This window comes from Balaenoptera ricei, chromosome 11 (genome assembly GCF_028023285.1).
Source record: "Balaenoptera ricei isolate mBalRic1 chromosome 11, mBalRic1.hap2, whole genome shotgun sequence".
NCBI classification, from domain to species: domain Eukaryota; kingdom Metazoa; phylum Chordata; class Mammalia; order Artiodactyla; family Balaenopteridae; genus Balaenoptera; species Balaenoptera ricei.
In genome coordinates this window covers 33,172,648-33,195,998 of record NC_082649.1, presented here as the reverse complement: position 1 = coordinate 33,195,998, position 23,351 = coordinate 33,172,648, and the positions used below count along the sequence as shown (strand labels likewise).

Below are 23,351 nucleotides of genomic sequence, written 5' to 3'. Positions count from 1 at the left end.
AAACCTTTATATCAAAGAACTAGTTTCCTTTGAAGGTAATGAAATAATAAACCACAGCTGGGTGAGGAGATCACTCTAGGTAAATGCATAATGTTTTCCAGGTACTTTCCAAACTTTTTACTTAGTTATTTCTTCTACCTGACCTATGAAATATGATTTTGGTTTTTAGAAAGGAACAAGCTAAAATATAACAGTTTCTTGGTCACCTGTAAGCACTGTAAGGGATATAAAGTTCCCATGTGTTCATGAAAACTGTCTCCTTTATTTCTAAGACCCCACTTTAAATATCTCCCTCATACTTTTTAAGAGATGCTCAGTAAATTGCTAGGGGTAGAAGGGGCAGCTCAAACTGACATTATTGAACATACTAACAATTAAATATAATTTTTTGCAATTTACTGGCCAATTCAAAAATTGGACCAAAAAGTGAAAATCTGTTAGTGTATTTAAAATACAAAGTTTAAAAAAAAAAAAAAAAAAAATACAAAGTTTTTGTCATTTCATAATTTTTAGTGCACTTTTAGTTAATAGGAGTATTAGACATACTCATTTCAGATATGAATTTGGTAGTGTCTCCTCTTCAGACCTGACCTTTGTTACTCAGTTATGGTATCTGTCTTACATTCACAAATACTAATTTGAGTTTTGTGAAAATGAATCATCTGTTTATTTCTGTACTACTATTTGGGTTTAAATAAAGCAGGGTCAGTTTTTTTCTCTTCAATTTTAGGAGTTAAAACCATGGTGTCTTAGTCTATGCTACCACACAGTGTTCTTAAAATACCATTAGATATGCATGTAAGCTCATGCTTTTTAATCAAAAAAGCATATCATGGTGCTGACTTATACCTGCATTTGAACTGGTAAAGAAATTAGTCATTGTTAGATTAAGAATTCTCTGCATGTAAGGAGAAAACAATCACTTTTGTGGTTCAGGTTTTGCTTTTTTTCCCAGGAGAGTCAGTTACGGCACATTTGTTAAAAGAACACAGGCTGTGGAGTCTGATATAGCTGGGTTTGAATGCCACATCTGTCCCATATATGGCTTTAGTCAAGTAACATAGCTCTAAACCTCAGTTTCCTCATCTGTAAAATGGGGACAATAATATAAGCTATTTCATTAAGAAGATTCTGAGGATTAAATATAATACTGTAAAATGCTTACAACATAACTAAATGCTTGCAACATAATAAGCACTCAATAAATAGTGTCCGTGGTGTGGTGATTGTGATATTTAAGAAATACTAGTAAATTCCAGTACCAAAAAAGTGAAATATTTGACAAATAATTCACTGTGTTGCTAATAATTATTAGCATCATATTGACGAATAATGTATTTTCATTTCCATTGGTAAATATCTATTCTGACTTTTTAAAAAGCAACAAATTTTCCTCTAGGTTTTTTTATTGTTTTTTTGTTTTTTTAATATTTGAAGGTGTCTAAAATATACCTGTGATCATTTAAGGAGTCTTTTTGTATCTTAAACTAAGCAGCAACAGAATACTAAACACTCTCTATAATCTTTTCTAGCAGGTTACATTTTTCAGACCAACCAAATCTGACTCAGTGGATTAGAACAATATCTCAGCAAATAAAAGCATTACAGGTTCTTAGGAAAGAAGAAAATACTCCTAGTAAGTTCTGATAACCTGCTTTCATTTTTCCCTAACATCTGAGACCATTGGGAAATATAGTTTCAGAATAAATTGTTTTAAAATATTTTAAAAGTGAAACCTCTCACTTTAAAATTTGACTTTCTCTAATTTTCTTTGTCTTAATGAACTAAATTTGAATCTGCTACATTACTCCTTATTCCTTGAAAACACACAAGCTCATGTGAAGTTTATGATAAATACTTCTCACTTACTCCCCCATTTTATTGAAGAGCTTCTGGGGGTGGGGGAGATGTAACTGAGTATGGAAGAGCTGGCTTTATTCTCTGTGGGCTGACTCACTATATTGTTGGCATTACCAAGGGCTTCCCAAGTTTGATAGACATGCACTGCACTTCTGACCTTGAGGGAAAGCAGTCTGAGCAGAATTTATACCATTGGTTTATAAGGAAACAAAACAGCATACTCTTCCTTTTCTTACCTTCCCTAGCTACATTCCAGTGGCTTTACTTTTCAGGAGAAGCACAGGTGACTGAAGAAGGTACCTAGGTCATCCAGAGCAATAGTGTTTCTCATGCTTTGAATATATATTATACTGGTTTTCATTAATGGGAATTTTTCCCATTGTTTTTAATTTCTTTGACCTAAATTTAGAATGAAATTTATGACTGAAATTTATAGAAATATTGTGGACTAAAGAATAATAGTATAAAATGCTTGTTTCTGTAGATACTGCCTTATCAAGGAATTTAGAAAATGTGGATGAATTGCAGCTCCCTGAAGGATTTAGGCCTGATTTTCATCCTAAGTGAGTATATTATTCCTTTTAAATTTGGCCCACTTGAAATGAAAAATTAAGTGAGCAGTTAGTAAGAATATCGTTTGTCAAGTTAGGGAGCAAAATGTTATAGGACACTGATCTTGAATTCTGAGACTTAAGAATATTTACTGCAGGTGTATTGATAAAAACCTAAGAACTACATGGCATGTTTAATTCTCACAAACCTCTCCTAGTCTATGTTCCTGACTCCCTCCTACACCCCTTTATCTGGCTCTCCTTGACAACACCTCATCAGTACATCTAAACCTAAGCTGCTCAGCTCCCCCACCAAAGCCCATGCTTCCTTCTGACTTCTGTTTTCTATTTATGGCCCCACCAACCTCTTAGTAACTCAGGACCAAAACCAGAGTGTTTTCAGCCCAATTTTACCCATAGCCAGTAAGTTACAAGGTATAACCCAGATTCTAGAGCTAGACTGCTTTTGTTCAGTTCCAGCACCACTGCTTATAAGCTGTGCAACTTTGTGCAAATTGCTTGACCTCTCTGTATCTCACTCAGTTTCCTCATTTGTAAAGGGAAGATAATAATATCTACCTCATAAGTGTTATAAAGATAAAATGACAATACATTTAACGTTACCTGGAAGCTGTGCCTGGCAAATACTAAATTACTCAGTAAAAATACTACTGGAGGGCTTAAACAGAAAGAACATCAGTCCTGTGCCTCTCAAATTCCTCCTCCCTATCCCCAGTCCTGTCATTTTGTTTCTTCTGCTACGTACTTCCATATTTCTAATTAAAATGCTTAATCAGCTGTGTCTTGATTTATTATTTTTTTAAACAGTATCTTTCTGTTGACTAGTAATTTAGGATTCAACTTTGACCTCTACCCTATTCCCTATTCCTCGCCAGTCTACCTATAGAGTTATTTCACAATTTTTGGTTAAATCATTTGTCAGTTTTTATATTATAATTGTTTCTACTGATAAGTTGTATGTTAAATTTCCTTTCTTATACAATTTTGTTTTCCTGTGGTTAATAATTACCTTATTTTTTTTCATATACTTGGTTTTCTATGTATATAATACTCTTTTTTCCCCTAAACGTTGCAATAGACCTGTCAGATGCCTAGCAGTAGCTATCAGTGCTCAGATTCATCAGATGATCTTCCTTCCTGGAGCCCTCCTCCCACAGCCTTTGCCCTCCCACGCCAATCAGGACAGGGCACAGCTGTCACCCTGAGACTTCCCCTAGCCCTGCTCCTCTTGTTTGCCGGATCTTGTATCCTTCTCTCTCTCTTTTTTTTTAGCCACACCTGTGGCATGTGGGATTTTAGTTCCCTGACCAGTGATTGAAACCACACCCCCTGCTTTGGGAGTGCGGAATCTTAACCACTGGACCACTGGGGAAGTCCTCTCCTTCCTTTCTTAATTTACTCCCTCATGTTGCATCTCTCAGCAGATTCCTAAGAAAAGGTGCCTGGGTGTTAAATTTTCCATGTCTGAAAATACATTTATTATTGTATCCATATGCTTGATGGATGGTTTGGGTATAGAATTATAGGTTAGAAGTAACTTTACATCTAGATTTTGAAGGCAGTGTTTACTGACTTCTAGCACCCACTGAGAAATTAACACCATTCTGATTCCTGTTCCTTTGTAACTTTATTACTTCTGGAAACTGTTGTTATTGTCTCATTAATTACCAATGTTCTGAAATTTCTCTGTGATATTCCTTGACATGTGAGTCTTTCTTCATTCATTTCGCCACGTTTTCAACAGGCTCTTTGAAGATTCATACCCTTCAGGTTGGGGAATGTTTTATTTTGTTCCTTAGATAATTTTCTCCTCTTGGTTTTTCCATTCTTTGAGGTAGTCCTACTGTTAGTTCATTCTTGGCCCTCTTGGACTGATCCCCTTATTTATTTATTTATTTATGTATGTATGTATGTATGTATGTAGGTGTGTATGTAGGTATGTATGTGTGGCTGCGTTGGGTCTTCACTGCTGCACACGGGCTTTCTCTAGTTGCGGCGAGCAGGGGCTGTTCTTCGTTGCGGTGTGCAGACTTCTCATTGTGGTGGTTTCTCTTGTTCCGGAGCACAGGCTTTAAGCCCATGGGCTTCAGTAGTTGTGGCACGCAGGCTTAGTAGTTGTGGCTCGTGGGCTCTAGAGCGCAGGCTAAGTATTTGTGGCGCACAGGCTTAGTTGCTCCACGGCATGTGGGATCTTCCCGGACCAGGGATCGAACCCGTGTCCCCTGCATTGGCAGGCAGATTCTTAACCACTGCGCCACCCGGGAAGTCCCCTAATTTTTTTATAAATTGGTTGTTTTCTACCCTGTCTCTGTTTTCCCTGAGTTCCTTTTTTCTGCTTATTTTGGTGTTTATGTCTTTGATGTTTCTTTTCTTAAATATTTATTGGTCCTTCGGTGACTTCAAGAACAAGGCACTAAGAAGCTCACTGGATACCTGGTGGGCAGGTTGGAGCTTGCTGACCTATGAGCCTCACAATGAGGTGATCAGGCCCCCACCAGTCTTTCACTTGGGACCCCCAAATGTCAATGTGTAAAAATGACTTTTCCTGAGAATTCTTCACTGGAGAAACTAAAATCTATGGCAGTGGGTACACATTGCTGATGTTCTTGAGATGGGGAAGAGGTCCAGGATCCAATAGTTCAGTGTGTAGACCTTCACCCTAATACCTTGTTTTCAGGCCTGTGCCTCACTGCTGCCAACCCAAGTAGAGCATAACCCCTCTCAGGCAGGGACCGTTTGCATGTCTTTCATTCCCCCTTTTCATACAACTATCTTTAGGTAGTTTCAGTGGTTCAATTCCAACATAGAAAATAGCTGTTAAGAAACTGAGCCCTTTGATTGATGTGAGCACATTGTTTTGAGCTAATCCTGTACATGTTCACTTCAGGAATCCTTATTCTGAAAGCATAAAAGAAATGCTAACAACATTTGGAACTGCTACTTATAAGGTGGGACTAAAGGTTCATCCCAATGAAGAGGATCCCCGTGTCCCCATAATGTGCTGGGGTAGTTGCGCGTACACCATCCAAAGCATAGGTAAGAGATTCAGAGTTGTGTCTTTAAATCTCAAACATACATTGAAATGAGTTGTGTGTAGAATCCTGTATTTAAACAGAGATGTTTAAAGTGGGCAACAATATCAAATAATATAAAGACTTTGGAGCAGGAAATGTAGTGTGCTGACAAAATATTAGATTGACAGTTTATAAATTAACCACAGCAACAGAGAACTCATTTTAGTGGTGGTTATAGCTTCTTGTCAGTTAAGGGAATGTTTCCTCATTTTTACTTCTTACTCAAAGTTAATTCTTGTGAAATGACTTAAAGATTTTAAAACCTGACAATATTGTGCTTTCGGGAGAAAGAATTTTTTTTTACTTTTTTTTAAACTTGTAATAAAATGTACAAAACATAAAATTTACCATCTTTACCATTTTTAATCCTCAGAAAGAATTTTAAGTGATGAAGATAAACCGTTGTTCAGTCCTTTGCCTTGCAGACTGGTAAGTTATCAGTTTACTCAATTCATGGAATGGTGGAGTAGAAATTAGATTGTTCTGCTTTTTTTAATCCAAAAAACCTGAAATGGTTATTTAAGCATAGGTTCACTCCTTTTGAGGTAAAACCCATTTTCTGTAACAATACTGAAGACGTAATGTTTATAATTTAATTTTTCATTATTTTTCTTTTAAATAGACTTCATCTCTTTGGTTAAACATGTGAAAAGCTGGGGAGATGGGGAACTAAAAACAAAATGCTTGTTCTTGAATTTTTAGTGCCGTAGTTGGAAATAGAGATCAGAACATACCCTCTACCACATTTGACTACCCATTATAAGCAACATGTAAATAAGTACAAATTAATGTCAAAACAGTACATTTAATGCCTAGAAAAGTGAAGGAATATACAATTAAAGCTTGCTAATTTTTACAATGTAGCTAGTGTCAGCTTCTTCTTCTACTTAACCATTCAAACTTATAATCATAAAAGTGCATGTAATTTTATTCACGTAGAATCACCTGGGGAGCTTTTAAAATTGCCTAGGCCCTACTATGGGTCAGTTAAATCAGAATCTCTGGAGATAGGCCCCAGGCATTAATATTTTTTTAAAAGCTTCCCCCCACCCCGAGGCCAGGATTGAGAACCACTGATGTAAGAGCCCTAACTCTTTGGAGTTTTTTAAAAATACAGATACCTGGTCACTTTGACTTATTAAATTGGAATATGTAGGAGTAGACCCTGGTATTAAAACTGCCCTGAATTGTGTCTTTGTGGTAAATCAGCAGAATAGCAGTTCCCTGTGTTCTTAACTGTGATATATGATGGATTGGGATATGACTATCAATGTTGACTGACATTCTTTTGCTACAGTAAATAAGAGTTGGTAAGTATGCTGATATTGAAAAGGCAATCACAAATGTATAGAATAGAGTTTATTTTGTCTGGTTTTTAAGGCAGTTCTTACACATTTTCTTGATTCTGTGTACTTCACTCTGCCTCTTTGGTACACTGTTGGCTCTTCATCTATTTTTCTGCTAATATGATTTTGTGTAATCTGTTTATATTGATTGTTAAAGCAACCTTGCATTCCTGAAATAATCCCAACTTGGTCATGTAGAGTATCCTTTTTGTATATGATTATATTTGATTTGCTAATATTTTATCTAAGTTTTTTTTCTACGTTCATAAGAGAAATTTAATTTTTTAAAGTATATAGCCATTAGGGACAAACTCATTCTATTTTTTTGACTTGCGCTTTTCAAATTTACGTACCTCTCCACTGACCTTTCCCTCCTATATCAGAGGATAAGGGACCTCCGGGAAAAGTAGCTTATCTTTCCATCTATTGTTTGGAATCCATCCCCTCTCCATCAGTTATCCCTTCTTCTACCTCTTTCACTCCTGGCACTTGCCCTGTTCACAAGTGTGCTCCATTATTCCTCCTCTTACTCTTGCCCTCAATATTATCTTCTATCACCCTAGCTTTTTCATTCCTTTTTATGACCAAGCAAGCCATTTTAAAGCATATTTCACTTATTTCACCATGCAATGAAAAGTGTTTAAATACAGATAAATAGCACCTACAGTTTTTAATTTCACTTCACATCCTAAGAGAAATTTTATACACAGTGAAACATCTTTAAACAATAATGTATACTCTGGCTCCAATTTCTTGCTAACTCTTCACTTTTCAACTCCCTGCAGTTTGGCTTCACCACCACCACCCCTCGCCAACACTTTCTCACTTTTCGGAAACACCTCTTGCCAAGTTCACCAAATGATCTCATTATCATTGTGAGTGGGCATTTTTCAGCCCTTATTTGACATTCTATTTACTTAATTCTGATAACTACTTCTTTCTGAAACTCATTTTCTCTCTTGATTTCTGTGACATTCCTGGTTTTCTCCCTACCTTTCTGGCGGCTCCTTCTCAGTCTGCTTTCCCTCCTTTGTGCTGTAAATGTTATTTTAAACCCCCAGAGTTTGGCCCATGCCTCAGTCATCTGATACTCTTCCCTGGTCAGCCCCATCTAAGTCTCTGATTCCAGTTATATCCAAATGATTCCCACCTGTTTATCTCTAAACCAGATCTATTATCTCTCAGTGCCTGTTTCATTTTTTTACCTGGATCTCCTAAGGATACCTCAAACTGAACAATCCAAATTAATTTTTCTTCCTATATTTAGAGTCTTAGGTAATGTCACCACTGTCCATCCAGGTGACCAAGCCAGAAACTTGCAAGTCCTTTTGGATGCATCATTTGGTCTGGATGTTCGTATCCAACTGATCAGCAGAGTTTGTTGAATTTCTCTCCTGCATATTTGTCCTAGTTCTTCCATTCCTACTTCTGCTGATTTGGTTCAGCCCCTATATCTTTTCTTGCCTAGATTATTGTAACTGTCTCTACCCTGAATCTCACTCTCTCCTAATATATTATCAGAGAGGTTCTCTAAAAAGTAACCCTGATCATATCTCTTAAATGTTACTTCTCCATTATCACTCACCTCCTGCCAATCCCCACATCCATGGGCCAGGATTGCAGAATCATTACTGGTCCCCAAATGCTAGTCCCAGTCTTTTGCCTCTGCTCGAGTGCCCTAAGCAGATGACTCCTCTTTAAGAAGTTCTTCAAGCTTTGCCTTCACTGGGAAATTTCTGAGCCATGAAGTGGGGTATACCTCATCTGTGATGCTGCCTCCTTTAGCTGTCCCCTCCCCACCTTTTCTTTTCCTTCCCACCCTCAAGGCTGTGAGCTCCTTGAGAGCAGGGGGTGGGGGAGTGAGTTTTCATTTTGAGATCTTCAAAACCAAGACTAGCGTATGGTAGGTCCTCAATATCTATTGAACCAAACAACATTACAAAAAATTTAGAAAATAGAGAATTAAGCAGGAAGAAAAAACTTAAGTCAATCACCCATCTGTCTTTTTCATTAACATGTTTATACTTTATTATAATAGATATTTACATGTAGTTTTGTTTCTACTCTATTCTTCACTTTACATTAAGAGTTTTCTCATTGTTCCACATAGTCTCCATAACAGTTTTTGATGTTTACAGGCACCCTGTTTTGTACAACCATCTTCTTGCACGTAGTTTCCCCAGTATTTGAAGTGTTTCCCACATTTTAGAGTATTTATTTAGACTAAATATAAAGAAATACTGCATCACATTCCTGGGAGTCTCTTTTGTTTGCTGTCTGTCTTGACGCATGTGTCCTCCTTAACTTTTCCACAGAGAACTAGCAGCATGGTAACAGGAGACAGCCTTCTTTTATTCAGCATACAATTAGATATTTTCCATTCCATGTATTCCATGTTAGAGACATGCCATTAAAGATGTCATAGATTCAGTTCCATACCATCTAGAGATTTCATTGTGCATCCAGCTTTACTTCAACTAGCTGTGCTTTGAACTAACATTCCTGAAAGAGGAGAACTACTTCATATGCTGGCTTCTTTGTTAATTTTGTCGTCTCTTTGTTTCAGGATGACTGTCTTAGGTCACTAACAAGATTTGCTGCAGCACATTGGACAGTGGCATCACCTTCAGTGGTACAAGGACACTTTTGTAAACTTTTTGCATGTGAGTATTAATACATGTACCATATATGTTATGATCATTTCTCATCTTCTGTAGTTTTGTTTTTAGTGGTGAAACTTCCCTCCATTTTGAAAGAAATATTTTGGTAATACTGTTTGTCTTATATACAAGTTCTAGCTCATGAATTCATATATAGCTTGCAAAAAATAAATTTAAACTAGATTATATGCATTTTAAAAATAATTTAATACTTACATTGACATATAATATGTGCTCATGTATTTTTCTTTAAACATTAGCATTGGTGCCTGGTGACAACCACGGAGACCTTCCATGCATATTAGATATCGACATGTTTCATTTATTGGTGGGTATCTTGTAATTTGTGTTTGAAATTTTTATCATATTATATAGCTTTATCTTAGACTTGATGAGTAATGCAGAGGCAGACAAGAGGAATTATCACCTATTATTCTTACTACTTCTGAGTATAATTCTTTTCTGAAGATCCTCAAAAAGAAAATGTTAAGGAATCCAGTTGAGAGACTTGACCTGGGTGTCTAATCCAATCTGTCTTATTTTTGCCTTGTGGCTGAGGTCAGTAATGTAACCTCTCTATGCTTTTCACTCTAGAGAAGTAAAAAGCACTAGTAATGTAAGGGCTGCTGCCAGCCCATACGGTGCTTTGGGGCAGATACAGCCCTCTGGTAACACTGCTTAGCAACAGTCTCTCTGTGTGGATTAGGGAAAGTCATGTCTTCTGAGCAGGTGCGGGTGGTGCCAGCTCAGCACTGGCCAGGCTGAAGTTCAGCCCCACCTCAACCAGGTCCCCTTACTCAGGACACTGAGTGTACCACCACGTACAGCAGCCCCAAGTGCTGCCCCCTTAATCTCTTTGGGCATCATATTCTGTGCCTGTAAGTTGGTTAATACCTACCTGATACAACTGTGTCAAAACTCAGTGGGATAATCAATGTAAAGAGCTTAGAGCAATGTGTCCCTAGTAAATGTTAGCCATTGTTATTGTTCCCATTGCTCCTCTGAAAACCACCACCACTGACACCACCATACAGGCAGCAGGAGGCTAACAAGAGAGCTAGCATTTATTGTATACCTGACTGCTTTCACATTCATCTTCATTTAGTCCTTACATCCTTATTACTGAGGTATTAAAAACACGTATATTATCGCCAGCTTACCAACAGGGAAACTGAGACTCAGAGGAATTGTCTAAAAGGTTCATAAGAGGATCTTGGATTCATACCTAGATCTTTGTGGGTCCAAAACTCATGCTTTTTCCATTGCTCACTACCTAGAAAGATTTCAAGTTTTATTTTTGTTATTATTAACAATAAACTATATATAGGGGAATCACTGGATAAATGAAATAATAATGCCCATCAAATGAAATAATAACGCTCTAAATAATTTTCTTTAGTCAATCCTAGTGGAATTTCTAACATGTGTACCCTTTAAGAACAGAGATTTCTTAAGGGGAGGGACTGAGCTCACAAAGAGATCACATTAAGAAAATGGAAACGTGTTCAGCTGTGAAAGGAAAGGTGCTCCGTCTGACCTTCTGTATTTGGTATCCAGGTGGGCTTGGTGCTCGCCTTCCCGGCATTGCAGTGTCAAGATTTTTCAGGGATCAGCCTTGGCACTGGGGACCTTCACATTTTCCATCTGGTTACTATGGCACACATCATACAGATCTTACTTACCTCATGTACAGGTAACTCCTTTTTGTCAGATTCTTGAAGTACTGGAGTTTTTTCAGTTTAAAAAAAAAGTACTAAAGGAAAAGGTGCTTGGATGAGAGTAATATATAAACTATAATTAGGCTACTTGTAGTAGTAATTAGTAAAATAAACAGTAAAATCCTGTTTATCCTCATGTGAAAATTTTTGAAACAATTTCCCTTCTGTTAAAAACCTCAGTGATGTGAATGTTTTTACTTATTTTTTTATTTCATAAGTTTAGTAATATTTGAGTACCACAGGCTGTATATTTAGCAGATTTTACTCACCGCTTGCTGCCTGGCACCCTGAGGCACTTTGGCTTCCTCTCCCTAAGGGGCTCCTTGTTAGGATGGAGATCAATACTGTGTTCTGACCTGAGGGATTAAAGTTCTGTGTGTTTTGTGAGAGTGTTTTCATATTACATGTGAGTGTATGAATATATTTGAGTGCTTAAATGGTGTGGTCATCAATCCACTTAGTAGGCAAATACAGAGTACTAATAGTGCCTTATCTTTCAGAAGAGAATGGCATGGATCAAGAAAATGCTTCTGGGGAAGAAGAATTAGCAGTTCTTGCTTTGTATAAAACACTTCACCAGTATACAGGAAGGTGAGGTCGTAATCTTTACATGATAGGCAGTTCCCCAAATATTAGGAGGTGGTAGTATGAAAAACGAATTCATTTGTTAAATAAAGGAAATTGCTGTCTGTTAACATGTTTAAAATAAGAGATGGGGGAGTGACCTGCAGGACTTCTCAACTTTTAATATACTAACATGATTGGAAATCTTTGAGAGAGGAGTAATATACAGCACTTCCCACACATTTTTAAGGTATATCCAGGGCTGGCAGGAGTGCAGTGACATTCTTAGAACCTCATGTTATTGGAGTCACTGTGATTTGGTTACGACAGTTTCACTTGGCTTTCTTTTTTTTTTTTTTTTTTTTTTTATTTTTGGCTGTGTTGGGTCTTCGTTGCTGTGTGCGGACTTTCTTTAGTTGCGGCGAGCAGGGGCTGCTCTTCTTTGTGGTGCACGGGCTTCTCATTGCAGTGGCTTCTTTTGTTGTGGTGCACTGGCTCTAGTCAGACGGGCTTCAGTAGTTGCAGCACACAGGCTTCAGTAGTTGCGGCACGTGGGCTCAGTAGTTGCAGCGCACGGGCTCTAGGGCATGTGGGCTTCAATAGTTGTGGCGTGCCAGCTCAGTAGTTGTGGCTTGCGGGCTCTAGAGCACAGGCTCAGTAGCTGTGGTGCATGGGCCTAGTTGCTCCGTGGCATGTGGGATCTTCCCAGACCAGGGCTTGAACCCGTGTCCCCTGCATTGGCAGGCAGATTCTTAACCACTGAGCCACCAGATAAGTCCCTTCACTTGGCTTTCTAACAGTATATGTCAAGAACCATACTGTTTGTTCTATGACTAAGTTATCCCATTTCTGAGAATCCACACTAGCAGAATAATCCAACATATAGAAAAACCTATAGGCATAAAGATGTACACTGATATTATTTATATTAGCAAAGAATTTAAAGCAATCTAAGAGTTTGCTTACAGGGAAGTAATTTAGTGTAGGTTATGATTGATGGTATCCAGAATATTAAAATTCCAATAAAATTATGGTTTATGATCTGAAAATCATGTTAATTTTAAATTTTATATGTTACAAGTACAACTGTGTTAAGACACATTAGTTTGAAAATAGTTTGCCGAAGTAATACCTGCTGATATAAGGTTATAGAATAGTGGATAGTATTTTTATTTTCCAAATTTTCTCTTTATATAGCTATATAACTTTTATAAATTTTAATAACAGCATTGGAGGGTATATCACCAATTATACCTGACGTCCTGTAATAGTTAGGGCTACCCATACCTTTTAAGCCAACGTGCTATCAATTCCAAATAGTAGTTGTCTGTTTTCACACTGTGCTATAACTAGAATGACCATTTTTTAATGACATTTCCCAGTTATCATTTTTCTCTTTCACAGTGCCTTGAAAGAAATGCACTCTGGTTGGCATCTGTTGAGGAATGTCAGAGCTGGAATCATGCCTTTCCTTAGGTGTTCTGCTTTGTTTTTCCATTACTTAAATGGAGTTCCTTCCCCACCTGAAATTCAAGGTAATTTCTAATTTCTTTCAAAATGTAGGAAATGTATGTAGTCTTTCACTCTAGCAAGTTAAGAATTAAAGTGCATTGCAAAAATGAAAACTTATTAAAAGTTTAGGTCATAGCTAATTGACTATGGTGATGTACAGGTTATAGAATTAGATGCATATTTATGTAAATATCTGATTTTATTTGGATGTCAGTAAATGTACTGATTTTGTACATGTACAAAAATGTACTTGTTTTGCTTTCAGATGTTAAAATTGTTCAATTGTACATTATTCATAAACTGGGTTGTTCAGATTTTAAAAAGTGAAAAGTGACAAATTCAGGTGTGGTTTTTTGTTGCTTTTTTTTTTTTAACTTTTGATCTTATATTGGAATATAGCCGATTAACAATGTTGTGATAGTTTCAGGTGCACAACAAAGCAACTCAGCCATACATATACATATATCCAAACTCCCCTCCCATCTAGGCTGCCACATAACATTGAGCAGGGTTCCCTGTGCTATACAGTAGGTCCTTGTTGGTTATCCATTTTAATTATGGCAGTGTGTACATGTCGATCCCAAACTCCCTGACTGTCCCTTCCCTCCACCCTTCCCCCCGGTAACCGTAAGTTTGTTCTCTAAGTCTATGAGCCTCTTTCTGTTTTGTAAATAAGTTCCTTTGTATCATTTCTTTTTAGATTCCACATATAAGGGATATCATATGATATTTCTCTTTCTCTGACTGACTTCACTCAGTATGGCAATCTCTAGGTCCATCCATGTTGCTACAAATGTCATTATTTCATTCTATTTAATGGCTGAGCAATATTCCATTGTATATATGTACCACATTTGCTTTATCCATTCCTTTGTTGATGGACATTTAGGTTGCTTCCATGTCTTGGCTATCGTAAACAGTGCTGCAGTGAACATTGGGGTGCGTGTATCCTTTCGGACCATGTTTTTCTCTGGATATATGCCCAGGAGTGGGATTGCAGGGTCAAATGATAGCTCTATTTTTAGTTTTTTAAGGAACCTCCATACTGTTCTCCATAGTGGCTGTACCAATTTACATTCCCACCGACAGTGTAGGAGGGTTCCCTTTTCTCCACACTGTCTCCAGCATTTATTGTTTGTGGATTTTTTGATGATAGCCATTTTGACTGGTGTGAGGTGATATCTCATTGTAGTTTTGATTTGCATTTCTCTAATAATTAGCGATGTTGAACATCTTCTCATCTGTCTTCTTTGGAGAAATGTCTATATAATGGTCTTCTGCCCATTTTTTGATTGGGTTGTTCGTTTTAATGATATTAAGCCTCATGAGGTGTTTGTAAATTTTGGAGACTAATCCCTTGTTGGTCACATCATTTGCAAATATTTTCTCCCAATCTGTGGGTTGTCTTTTCATTTTGTTTATGGTTTCCTTTGCTGTGCAAAAGCTTTTGAGTTTAATTAGGTCCCATTTGTTTATTTTTGTTTTTATTTCCATTATTATGGGAGACAGATCGAAAAGGATATTGCTGCAATTTATGTCAGAGAGTGTTCAGCCTATGTTTTCCTCTCAGGGTTTTATAGTATCTGTTCTCACATTTAGGTCTTTAATCCATTTTGAGCTTATTTTGTGTATGGTGTTAAAGAACCATCTAATTTCATTTTTTTTACATGTAGCTGACCAGTTTTCCCAGCACCATTTGTTGAAGAGACTAGACTGTCTTTCCACTGTTGTGTAGTCTTGCCTCCTTTGTCGTAGATTAATTGACCATAGGTGTGTGGGTTTATTTCTGGGCTTTCTATCCTGTTACATTGATCTATATATCTGTTTTTGTGCCAGTACCATACTGTTTTGATGACTATAGGTAGTATAGTCTGAAGTCAGGGAGCCTGATTCCTCCAGCTCCGTTTTTCTTTCTCAAGATTGCTTTGGCTATTTGGGGTCTTTTGTGTCTCCATACAAATTTTAAGATTTTTTGTTCTACTTCTGTGAAAAATGCCATTGATAATTTTATAGGGATTCCATTGAATCCGTAGATTGCCTTGGGTAGTATAGTCATTTTGACAATATTGATTCTTCCAATCCACAAACATGGTATATCTTTCCATCTGTTTGTGTCTTCTTCGATTTCTTTCATCAGTGTCTTATAGTTTTCGAGTACAGATCTTTTGTCTCCTTAGGTAGGTTTATTCCTAGGTATTTCATTCTTTTTGATGCAGTGGTAAATGGGATTGTTTCTTGAATTTTCTTTCTGATCTTTCATAGTTAGTGTATAGAAATGGAACAGATTTCTGTGTATTAATTCTGTAACCTGCAACTTTACCAAATTCATTGATGAGCTCTAGTAGTTTTCTGGTGGCATCTTTAGGATTTTCTATGTATATAGTATCATGTCATCTGCAAACAGTTACGGTTTTACTTCTTCTTTTCCAATTTGGATTCCTTTTATTTCTTTTTCTTCTCTGATTGCCATAGCTAGGACTTCCAAAATTATGTTGAATAAAAGTGGTGAGAGTGGACATCCTTGTCTTGTTCCTAATCTCAGAGGAAATGCTTTCAGCTTTTCACCATTGAGTATGATGTTAGCTATAGGTTTGTTGTATATGGCCTTTATTATGTTGAGGTATGTTCCCTCTGTGCCCACTTTCTGGAGAGCTTTTATCATAAATGGGTGCTGAATGTTGTCAAAAGCTTTTTCTGCATCTTTTGAGATGATCATATGGTTTTTATTCTTCAATTTGTTTATGTGGTATATCACACTGATTGATTTGCAGATACTGAAAAATCCTTGTACCCTGGGATAAATCCCACTTGATCATGGTGTATGATCCTTTTAATGTATTGTTGGATTCAGATTGCTAGTATTTTGTTGAGACTTTTTGTGTCTGTGTTCATCGGTGATATTGGCCTCTAACTTTCTTTCTTTTTTTTTCTTTTTTTTTTTTAACATTTGTTTATTTGGTTGTGCCAGGTCTTAGTTGCAGCAGGTGGGCTCCTTAGTTGCAGCTCACCAGCTCCTTAGTTGCAGCATACGGGCTTCTTAGTTGTGGCATGCAAACTCTCAGTTGCAACATGCACGTGGGATCTAGTTCCCTGACCAGGGATCAAACCCGGGCCCCCTGCATTGGGAGCGCGGAGTCTTAACCACTGCGCCACCAGGGAAGTCCCAGCATGTAATTTTCTTTTTTTTTGTGGTATCTTTGTCTGGTTTTGGTATCCAGGTGATGGTGGCCTCATAGAATGAGTTTGGGAGTTTTCCTTCCTCTGCAATTTTTTGGAACAGTTTCAGAAGGATAGGTGTTAGCTCTTCTCTAAATGTTTGGTAGAATTCTCCTGTGAAGTCATCAGGTCCTGGACGTTTGTTTGTCAGAAGATTTTTAATCACAGCTTCAATTTCAGTGCTTGTGATTGGTCTGTTCATATTTTCTATTTCTTCCTGGTTCAGTCTTGGGAGACTGTACCTTTCTAAGAATTTGTCCATTTCTTCCAGGTTGTCCATTTTATTGGCATATAGCCACGTGTAGTGTCTTATGATCCTTTGTATTTCTGTGGTGTCTGTTATAACTTCTCCTTTTTCATTTCGAATTTTATTGATTTGAGTCCTCTCCCTTTTTTTCTTGATGAGTCTGGCTAAAGGTTTATCAGTTTTGCTTATCTTTTCAGAGAACCAGCTTTTAGTTTCATTGATCTTTGCTCTTACTTCCTTTGTCTCTATTTCATTTATTTCTGCTCTGATCTTTATGATTTCTTTCCTTCTACTAACTTTGGGTTTTGTTTGTTCTTCTTTCTCTAGTTGCTTTAAGTGTAAGTTTGGGTTGTTTATTTGAGATTTTTCTTGTTTCCTGAGGTAAGATTGTATTGCTATAAACTTCCCTCTTACGACTGCTTTTGCTGCATCCCATAGATTTTGGATTGTTGTGCTTTCATTTGTCTCTAGGTATTTTTTTATTTCCCCTTTTATTTCTTCAGTGATCCATTGGTTGTTCAGTAGCATATTGTTTAGCCTCCATGTGTTTGTGTTTTTTGTAGTTTTTTTCTTATAGTTTATTTTTAACCTCATAACATTGTTATCAGAAGATGCTTGATATGATTTCAGTTTTCTTAAATTTACCAAGGCTCGCCTTGTGGCCTAGCATGTGGTCAATCCTGGAGAATGTTCTGTGTGCACTTGAGAAGAAAGTGTATTCTGCTGCTTTTAGATGAAATGCTCTATAAATATCAGTTAAGTCCATCTGGTCTAATGTGTCATTTAAGACCTGTGCTTCTTTATTGATTTTCTGTCTGGATGATCTGTCCATTGATGAAAATGAGATGTTAAAGTCTCCCAGTATTATTGTGTTACTGTCGATCTCTACCTTTATGGCTGTTAGTATTTGCCTTATATATTGAGGTGCTCCTCTGTTGGGTGCATATATATTTACAGTTGTTACATCTTCGTCTTGGATTGATCCCTTGATCATTGTGAAGTGTCCTTCTTTGTCTCTTATAACAGTCTTTATTTTAAAGTTTATTTTGTCTCATATGAGTATTGCTACTCCAGCTTTCTTCTGATTTCCATTTGCGTGGAATACCTTCTTCCATCTCACTTTCAGTCTGTATAGGTCCCTAGGTCTGAGGTGGGTCTCCTGTAGACAGCATGTATATGGGTCTTGTTTTTGTATCCACTCAGCCAGTCTGTGTCTTTTGATTGGTGCATTTAATCCATTTACATGTAAGGTAATTATCAATATGTGTATTCCTATTGCCATTTTCTTAATTGTTTTGGGTTTGTTTTTGTAGGTCTTTTTTCTTCCCTTCTTTTGTTCTCTTCTCTTATGTTTTGATGATCATCTTTAGTGTTGTGTTTGGGTTGCTTTTTCTTTTTTGTATGTGTATCTATCATAGGTTTTGGTTTTGCTGTTCCCATGCACTTTTTGTGTTGTTGTTATTGTTGTTTTACTTATTTATTTTCAGCTGCATTGGGTCTTCGCTGCTGCGTGCAGGCTTTCTCTAGTTGCAGCAAGCGGGGGCCACTCTTCATTGCAGTGTGCAGGCTTCTCATTGTGGTGGCTTCTCTTGTTGCAGAGCACGGGCTCTAGGCATGCAGGCTTTGGTAGTTGTGGCACATGGGCTCAGTAGTTGTGGCTCGCGGGCTCTAGAACACAGGCTCAGTAGTTGTGGTGTACAGGCTTAGTTGCTCCACAGCATGTGGGATCTTCCCGGATCAGGGTTCGAACCCATGTCCTCTGCATTGGCAAGCACATTCTTAACCACTGCACCACCAGGGAAGCCCTCCCATGCAGTTTTGATACAGCAGTCTATGTATCTACAAGGTTTTTTATTTTTTAAGTTGCTAGTCCCTTTCCCGCTTAGAGGAGTTCCTTTAGCATTTGTTGCAAAGCTGGTCTGGTAGTGCTGAATTCTCTTAGCTTTTGCTTGTCTGTAAAGCTTTTGATTTCTTTGTGAAATCTGAATGAGATCCTTGCTGGGTAAAGTATTCTTGGTTGTAGTTTCTTCCCTTACATCACTTTAAATATATTGTGCCACTCCCTCTGACTTGCAGAGTTTCTGCTGAGAAATCAGCTGATAACCTTATGGGAGTTCCCTTGTATGTTATTTGTCGTATTTCCCTTGTTGATTTTTTTCTTTGTCTTTAAGTTTTGTCGATTTGATTCCTGTGTGTCTCAGCGTGCTCCTCCTTGGGTTTATCCTGCCTGGGACTCTCTGCACTTCCTGGACTTTGTTGACTGTTTCCTTTCCTATGTTAGGGAAGTTTTCAGCTATTATCTCTTCAAATATTTTCTTGGGTCCTTTCTCTTCTCCTTCTGGGACCCCTATAATGCAAATGTTGGTGCATTTAATGTTGTCCCAGAGGTCTCTTAGGCTGTCTTCATTTCTTTTCTTTTTTTTTCTTTATTCTGTTCTGCGGCAGTGATTTCCACCGTTCTGTCTTCCAGGTCACTTATCCGGTCTTCTGCCTCAGTTATTCTGCTATTGATTCCTTCTAGTGTATTTTTCATTTTAATTATTGTATTGTTCATCTCTGTTTGTTTGTTCTTTAGTTCTTCTAGGTCTTTGTTAAACATTTCTTACATCTTCTCAATCTTTGCCTCCATTCTTTTTCCGAGATCTTGGGTCATCTTCACTATCATTATTCTGAATTCTTTTTCTGGAAGGTTGCCAGTCTCCACTTCATTTAGTTGTTCTTCTGGGGTTTTTATCTTGTTCCTTCATCTGCGACATAATCCTCTGCCTTTTCATTTTGTCTAACTTTGTGATTGTGGTTTTCGTTCTGCAGGCTGTAGGATTGTAGTTCTTCTTGCTTCTGCTGTCTGCCCCCTCTCAAGTATTTTTTAATGTGAAACATGTGGCCTTGAAGTTCAAAATAGCCATAATTACACATAAATCTGATTTTTTTTTAATTAATTTATTTATTTTGGCTGCATTGGGTCTTCATTGCTGCGCGTGGGTCTCCCCTAGTTGCGGGGAGCAGGGGCTACTCTTCGTTGCGGTGCACGGCCTCTAGGTGTGCGGGCCTCAGTAGTTGTGGCACACAGGCTCAGTAGTTATGGCTCACGGGCTCTAGAGCACAGGCTCAGTAGTTGTGGCACATGGGCCTAGTTGCTGCACGGCATGTGGGGTCCTCCCAAACCAGGGTTCGAACCTGTGTCGCCTGCATTGGCAGGTGGATTCTCAACCACTGCGCCACCAGGGAAGTCCCCTGATTTTTTTTATATATATCTGTATTTTTATTTTACTTTTTTTTTTTAAGAGCTCCTGACTGACTTATTTATTTATTTATTTATTTTTTTGGCTGTGCTGGGTCTTCGTTTCTACGCGAGGGCTTTCTCTAGTGTGGCAAGCGGGGGCCACTCTTCATCGCGGTGCGCTGGCCTTTCACTGTCGCGGCCCCTCTTGTCGCGGAGCACAGGCTCCAGACGCGCAGGCTCAGTAGCTGTGGCTCACGGGCCTAGTTGCTCCGTGGCATGTGGGATCTTCCCAGACCAGGGCTCGAACCCGTGTCCCCTGCATTGGCAGGCAGATTCTCAACCACTGCGCCACCAGGGAAGCCCCATAAATCTGATTTTAATGTAGGAATTAATTTGCTGTTTCACAGTTGTTTTTTGTGTTTTGTTTCAATTCATTTCATAAAAGTAGTGTAAAGGTAGACTTAAAGTTTACTGTACCTCATAGTGCCTGGCACATGTCATGGGGTGCCTGCATGTTATGCTGCTCTCTAAAAGTTTGTTGAATAGCATCTCAATTTAGCTAGTTGTCCAGGCACCATTGAGAGAATAATTTACCCTTCCTAATCATTTTCAGTGATGATTAAGTTAGTGTTTAACTCCATCTCTCAGTGATGAAATCATCTTATGTCTCTATACTGCCTTATACTTTTCCAGAGCTACCCATATGTTATTTTTGTCATTTAATGTTCACAAATAACCCCACGAAGTATATCACACAGGTACCCCATTTTGCAGATGGTAAAACTGAAACATCAAGAAATTGTGACCAGTTTGGTAAAAGAGTCGCCTGACTCCACTTTCAGTTATGTCATTTTCTGTGGATCCCTTCCATGTGCTATCTTATTTACTTCTTACAGGTTATGTACCTAGCAAAATTGAACTCTTTCATCTCGTGCCTTTTTTATTTTAAGCTCTGCTGTTGCTTACTGCCCTATAGGATCTACTCTTAGTTGTTATATGCAAAACTGTTTTCTTCTCTATTTGCAGCTTCTGGAACAAGCCATTTTGAACATTTATGTAACTATCTTTCCCTGCCAAACAACTTCATTTGCCTTTTTCAAGAAAATAAGGAGATAATGAAGTTACTGATTGAAAGGTAACGATTATACACTTTTCTTCTCTATATTGGAATATATATATATATATATATATATATATATGGAAAGAAACTTCAGTTTATCACATATTTTACAGAATTCTCAGTTAGCCTGGCAGAATTCAATCCATGTGATTTATTAGGCCTTCTTAGTTAAGGATTTACCTTTATGGTAAGATTTTTGCCAGGCCTACTGAATAGCATAAGCAGATTTGCCTGGAAGGAGAGTAGTGGTGGAAATGTTTATTTCCTCATATTAACTTACTTGTTAAGTACTGTGTTCCGTAGATTTTTGAAACTGAAAGAAGCCTTAAGGGTTATCTAGTCTAATATCCTCACTTTATTTTTATTTTTTTATTTTATTTTATTGATTGATTGATTGATTGCTGCTTTGGGTCTTCATTGCTGTGTGCGAGCTCTCTCTAGTTGCGGTGAGCGGGGGCTACTCTTCATTGCGGTGCATGGGCTTCTAATTGTGGTGGCTTCTCTTGTTTCAGAGCACAGGCTCTAGGCGCGCAGGCTTCAGTAGTTGTGGCACAAGGGCTTCAGTAGTTGTGGCTCACGGGCTCTAGAGTGCAGGCTCAGTAGTTGTGGTACACGGGCTTAGTTGCTCCGTGGCATGTGGGATCTTCCCAGACCAGGGCTCGAACCTGTGTCACCTGCATTGGCAGGCAGATTCTTAACCACTGCGCCACCAGGGACCCCCTGTCCTCACTTTATATTTGAGAAAACTGAAGTCTAGAGAAATTGACCCGTTAATCATGTCAAGTTAGTGACTAAGTTAAGAATAAAATTTGGCTGATTTACCCACAGAATGGGAGAAAATATTTGCACATCATTTATCTGATAAGGGAGTAATAGCCAGAATATATATATCTAGATTTCCTACATCTCAGCAACAAAAAAGCAAACAACCCATTATAAAATGAGCAAAGGACTTCTCCAAAGAAGATATACAAATGGTCAATAAGCACATGAAAAAATACTGAACATCACTAGTCATCAGGGAAATGCAAATAAAAATCACAGTGAGATACCACTTCATACCCATTAGAACTGCTGTAATGAAAGAGGCAGATATTAATAACACATGTTGGTGAGGATGTCAAGAAACTGGAATCCATGTACACTGCCGGTAGGAATAGAAAATGGTACAGCTGCTCTGGAAAACAGTATGGTGATTCCTCAAAAAGTTAAACAGAATTACCCTATGATCCAGTAGTTTCACTTCTAGGTGTATATTGCAAAAGAATTGAAAGCAGGAACTCAGAGAATTTTGTACACGCATGTTCATAGCAGCATTATTCACAATAGCCAAGAGGTGGAAACAACCCAAATGTCCATAAACCAATGAATGTATAAACCAAATATGTTATATACATTCAGTGGAGTATTATTCAGCCTTAAAAGGGTAGGAAATTCTGACACATGCTACAATGTGGATGAAACTTGAAGGCAGGCTAAGTGAAATAAGCCAGTCACAAAAGAACAAACATTACGTTTCTATTTATATGAGGTACCTAGAATAGTGAAATTCATAGAGATAGAAAATAGAATGGTGGTTGCCAGGGGCTGGGGGTGGGGGGAGGAATGGGTTAGTGTTTAACAAGCACAGAATTTCATTTGAGAAAGCTGAAAAAGTTCTGGAGACAGAGGTGGTGATGATTGCCCAACAACTTCAATATACTTAATGCCACAGAACTGTACACTTAAAAATGGTTAAAATAGTAAATTTTATGTTCTGTGTATTTTACCACAATTTTAAAATTTTTATTTTATATGAGTGTTCTAGCTCTAGATTATAAGAGCTTCTCATTGATTCAGACTGTTTTGGTTTTGGTTTTGGTTTGGTTTTTTTGGCCATACTGCGTGGCTTGCGGGATCTTAGTTCCCTGACCAGGGATTGAACCTGTGCCCTTGGCAATGAGAGCACAGAGTCCTAACCATTGGACCACCAGGGAATACCCCAGACTGGTTTTTCAGAGTGTCCCATTAGTGGGGGTAATAGCAAATTTTAATATGTTAAACATTGTTGCTTTTAGAAAATCAAAGGTCATATTCTTCTGATTTTAAGATATGGTAGGCAAAATATGTGGTATTCCTCTAAGCTTTTTATGAAGAGATAAATATAATAAGCCAAGAAGACTGTTTCTCTCTTACTGGATTTAGAGAAGAAAATTTTTTAGTTCTAGCCCTTCAAAAGTAAAAATTTTTTTTTTCTCCA

General features: G+C 37.8%; 1 protein-coding gene across 5 annotated transcripts in view; it reads left to right on the top strand.

Annotated features, from left to right (window-relative positions):
• UBR2 (ubiquitin protein ligase E3 component n-recognin 2) overlaps positions 1-23,351 on the top strand; it is a 114,991-nt gene that overhangs the window by 84,193 nt on the left and 7,447 nt on the right. For 3 of the 5 annotated variants that reach the window (XM_059938677.1, XM_059938678.1, XM_059938682.1), the window contains 10 exons: positions 1,533-1,636; positions 2,345-2,423; positions 5,320-5,468; positions 5,880-5,935; positions 9,419-9,515; positions 9,773-9,840; positions 11,070-11,205; positions 11,731-11,821; positions 13,199-13,329; positions 21,019-21,127. In XM_059938677.1, the coding sequence (XP_059794660.1) occupies positions 1,533-1,636; positions 2,345-2,423; positions 5,320-5,468; positions 5,880-5,935; positions 9,419-9,515; positions 9,773-9,840; positions 11,070-11,205; positions 11,731-11,821; positions 13,199-13,329; positions 21,019-21,127 (1,020 nt within the window). The remainder of the gene's footprint in view (positions 1-1,532; positions 1,637-2,344; positions 2,424-5,319; positions 5,469-5,879; positions 5,936-9,418; positions 9,516-9,772; positions 9,841-11,069; positions 11,206-11,730; positions 11,822-13,198; positions 13,330-21,018; positions 21,128-23,351) is intronic. The other 2 variants (XM_059938679.1, XM_059938681.1) reach the window with 2 other exon arrangements.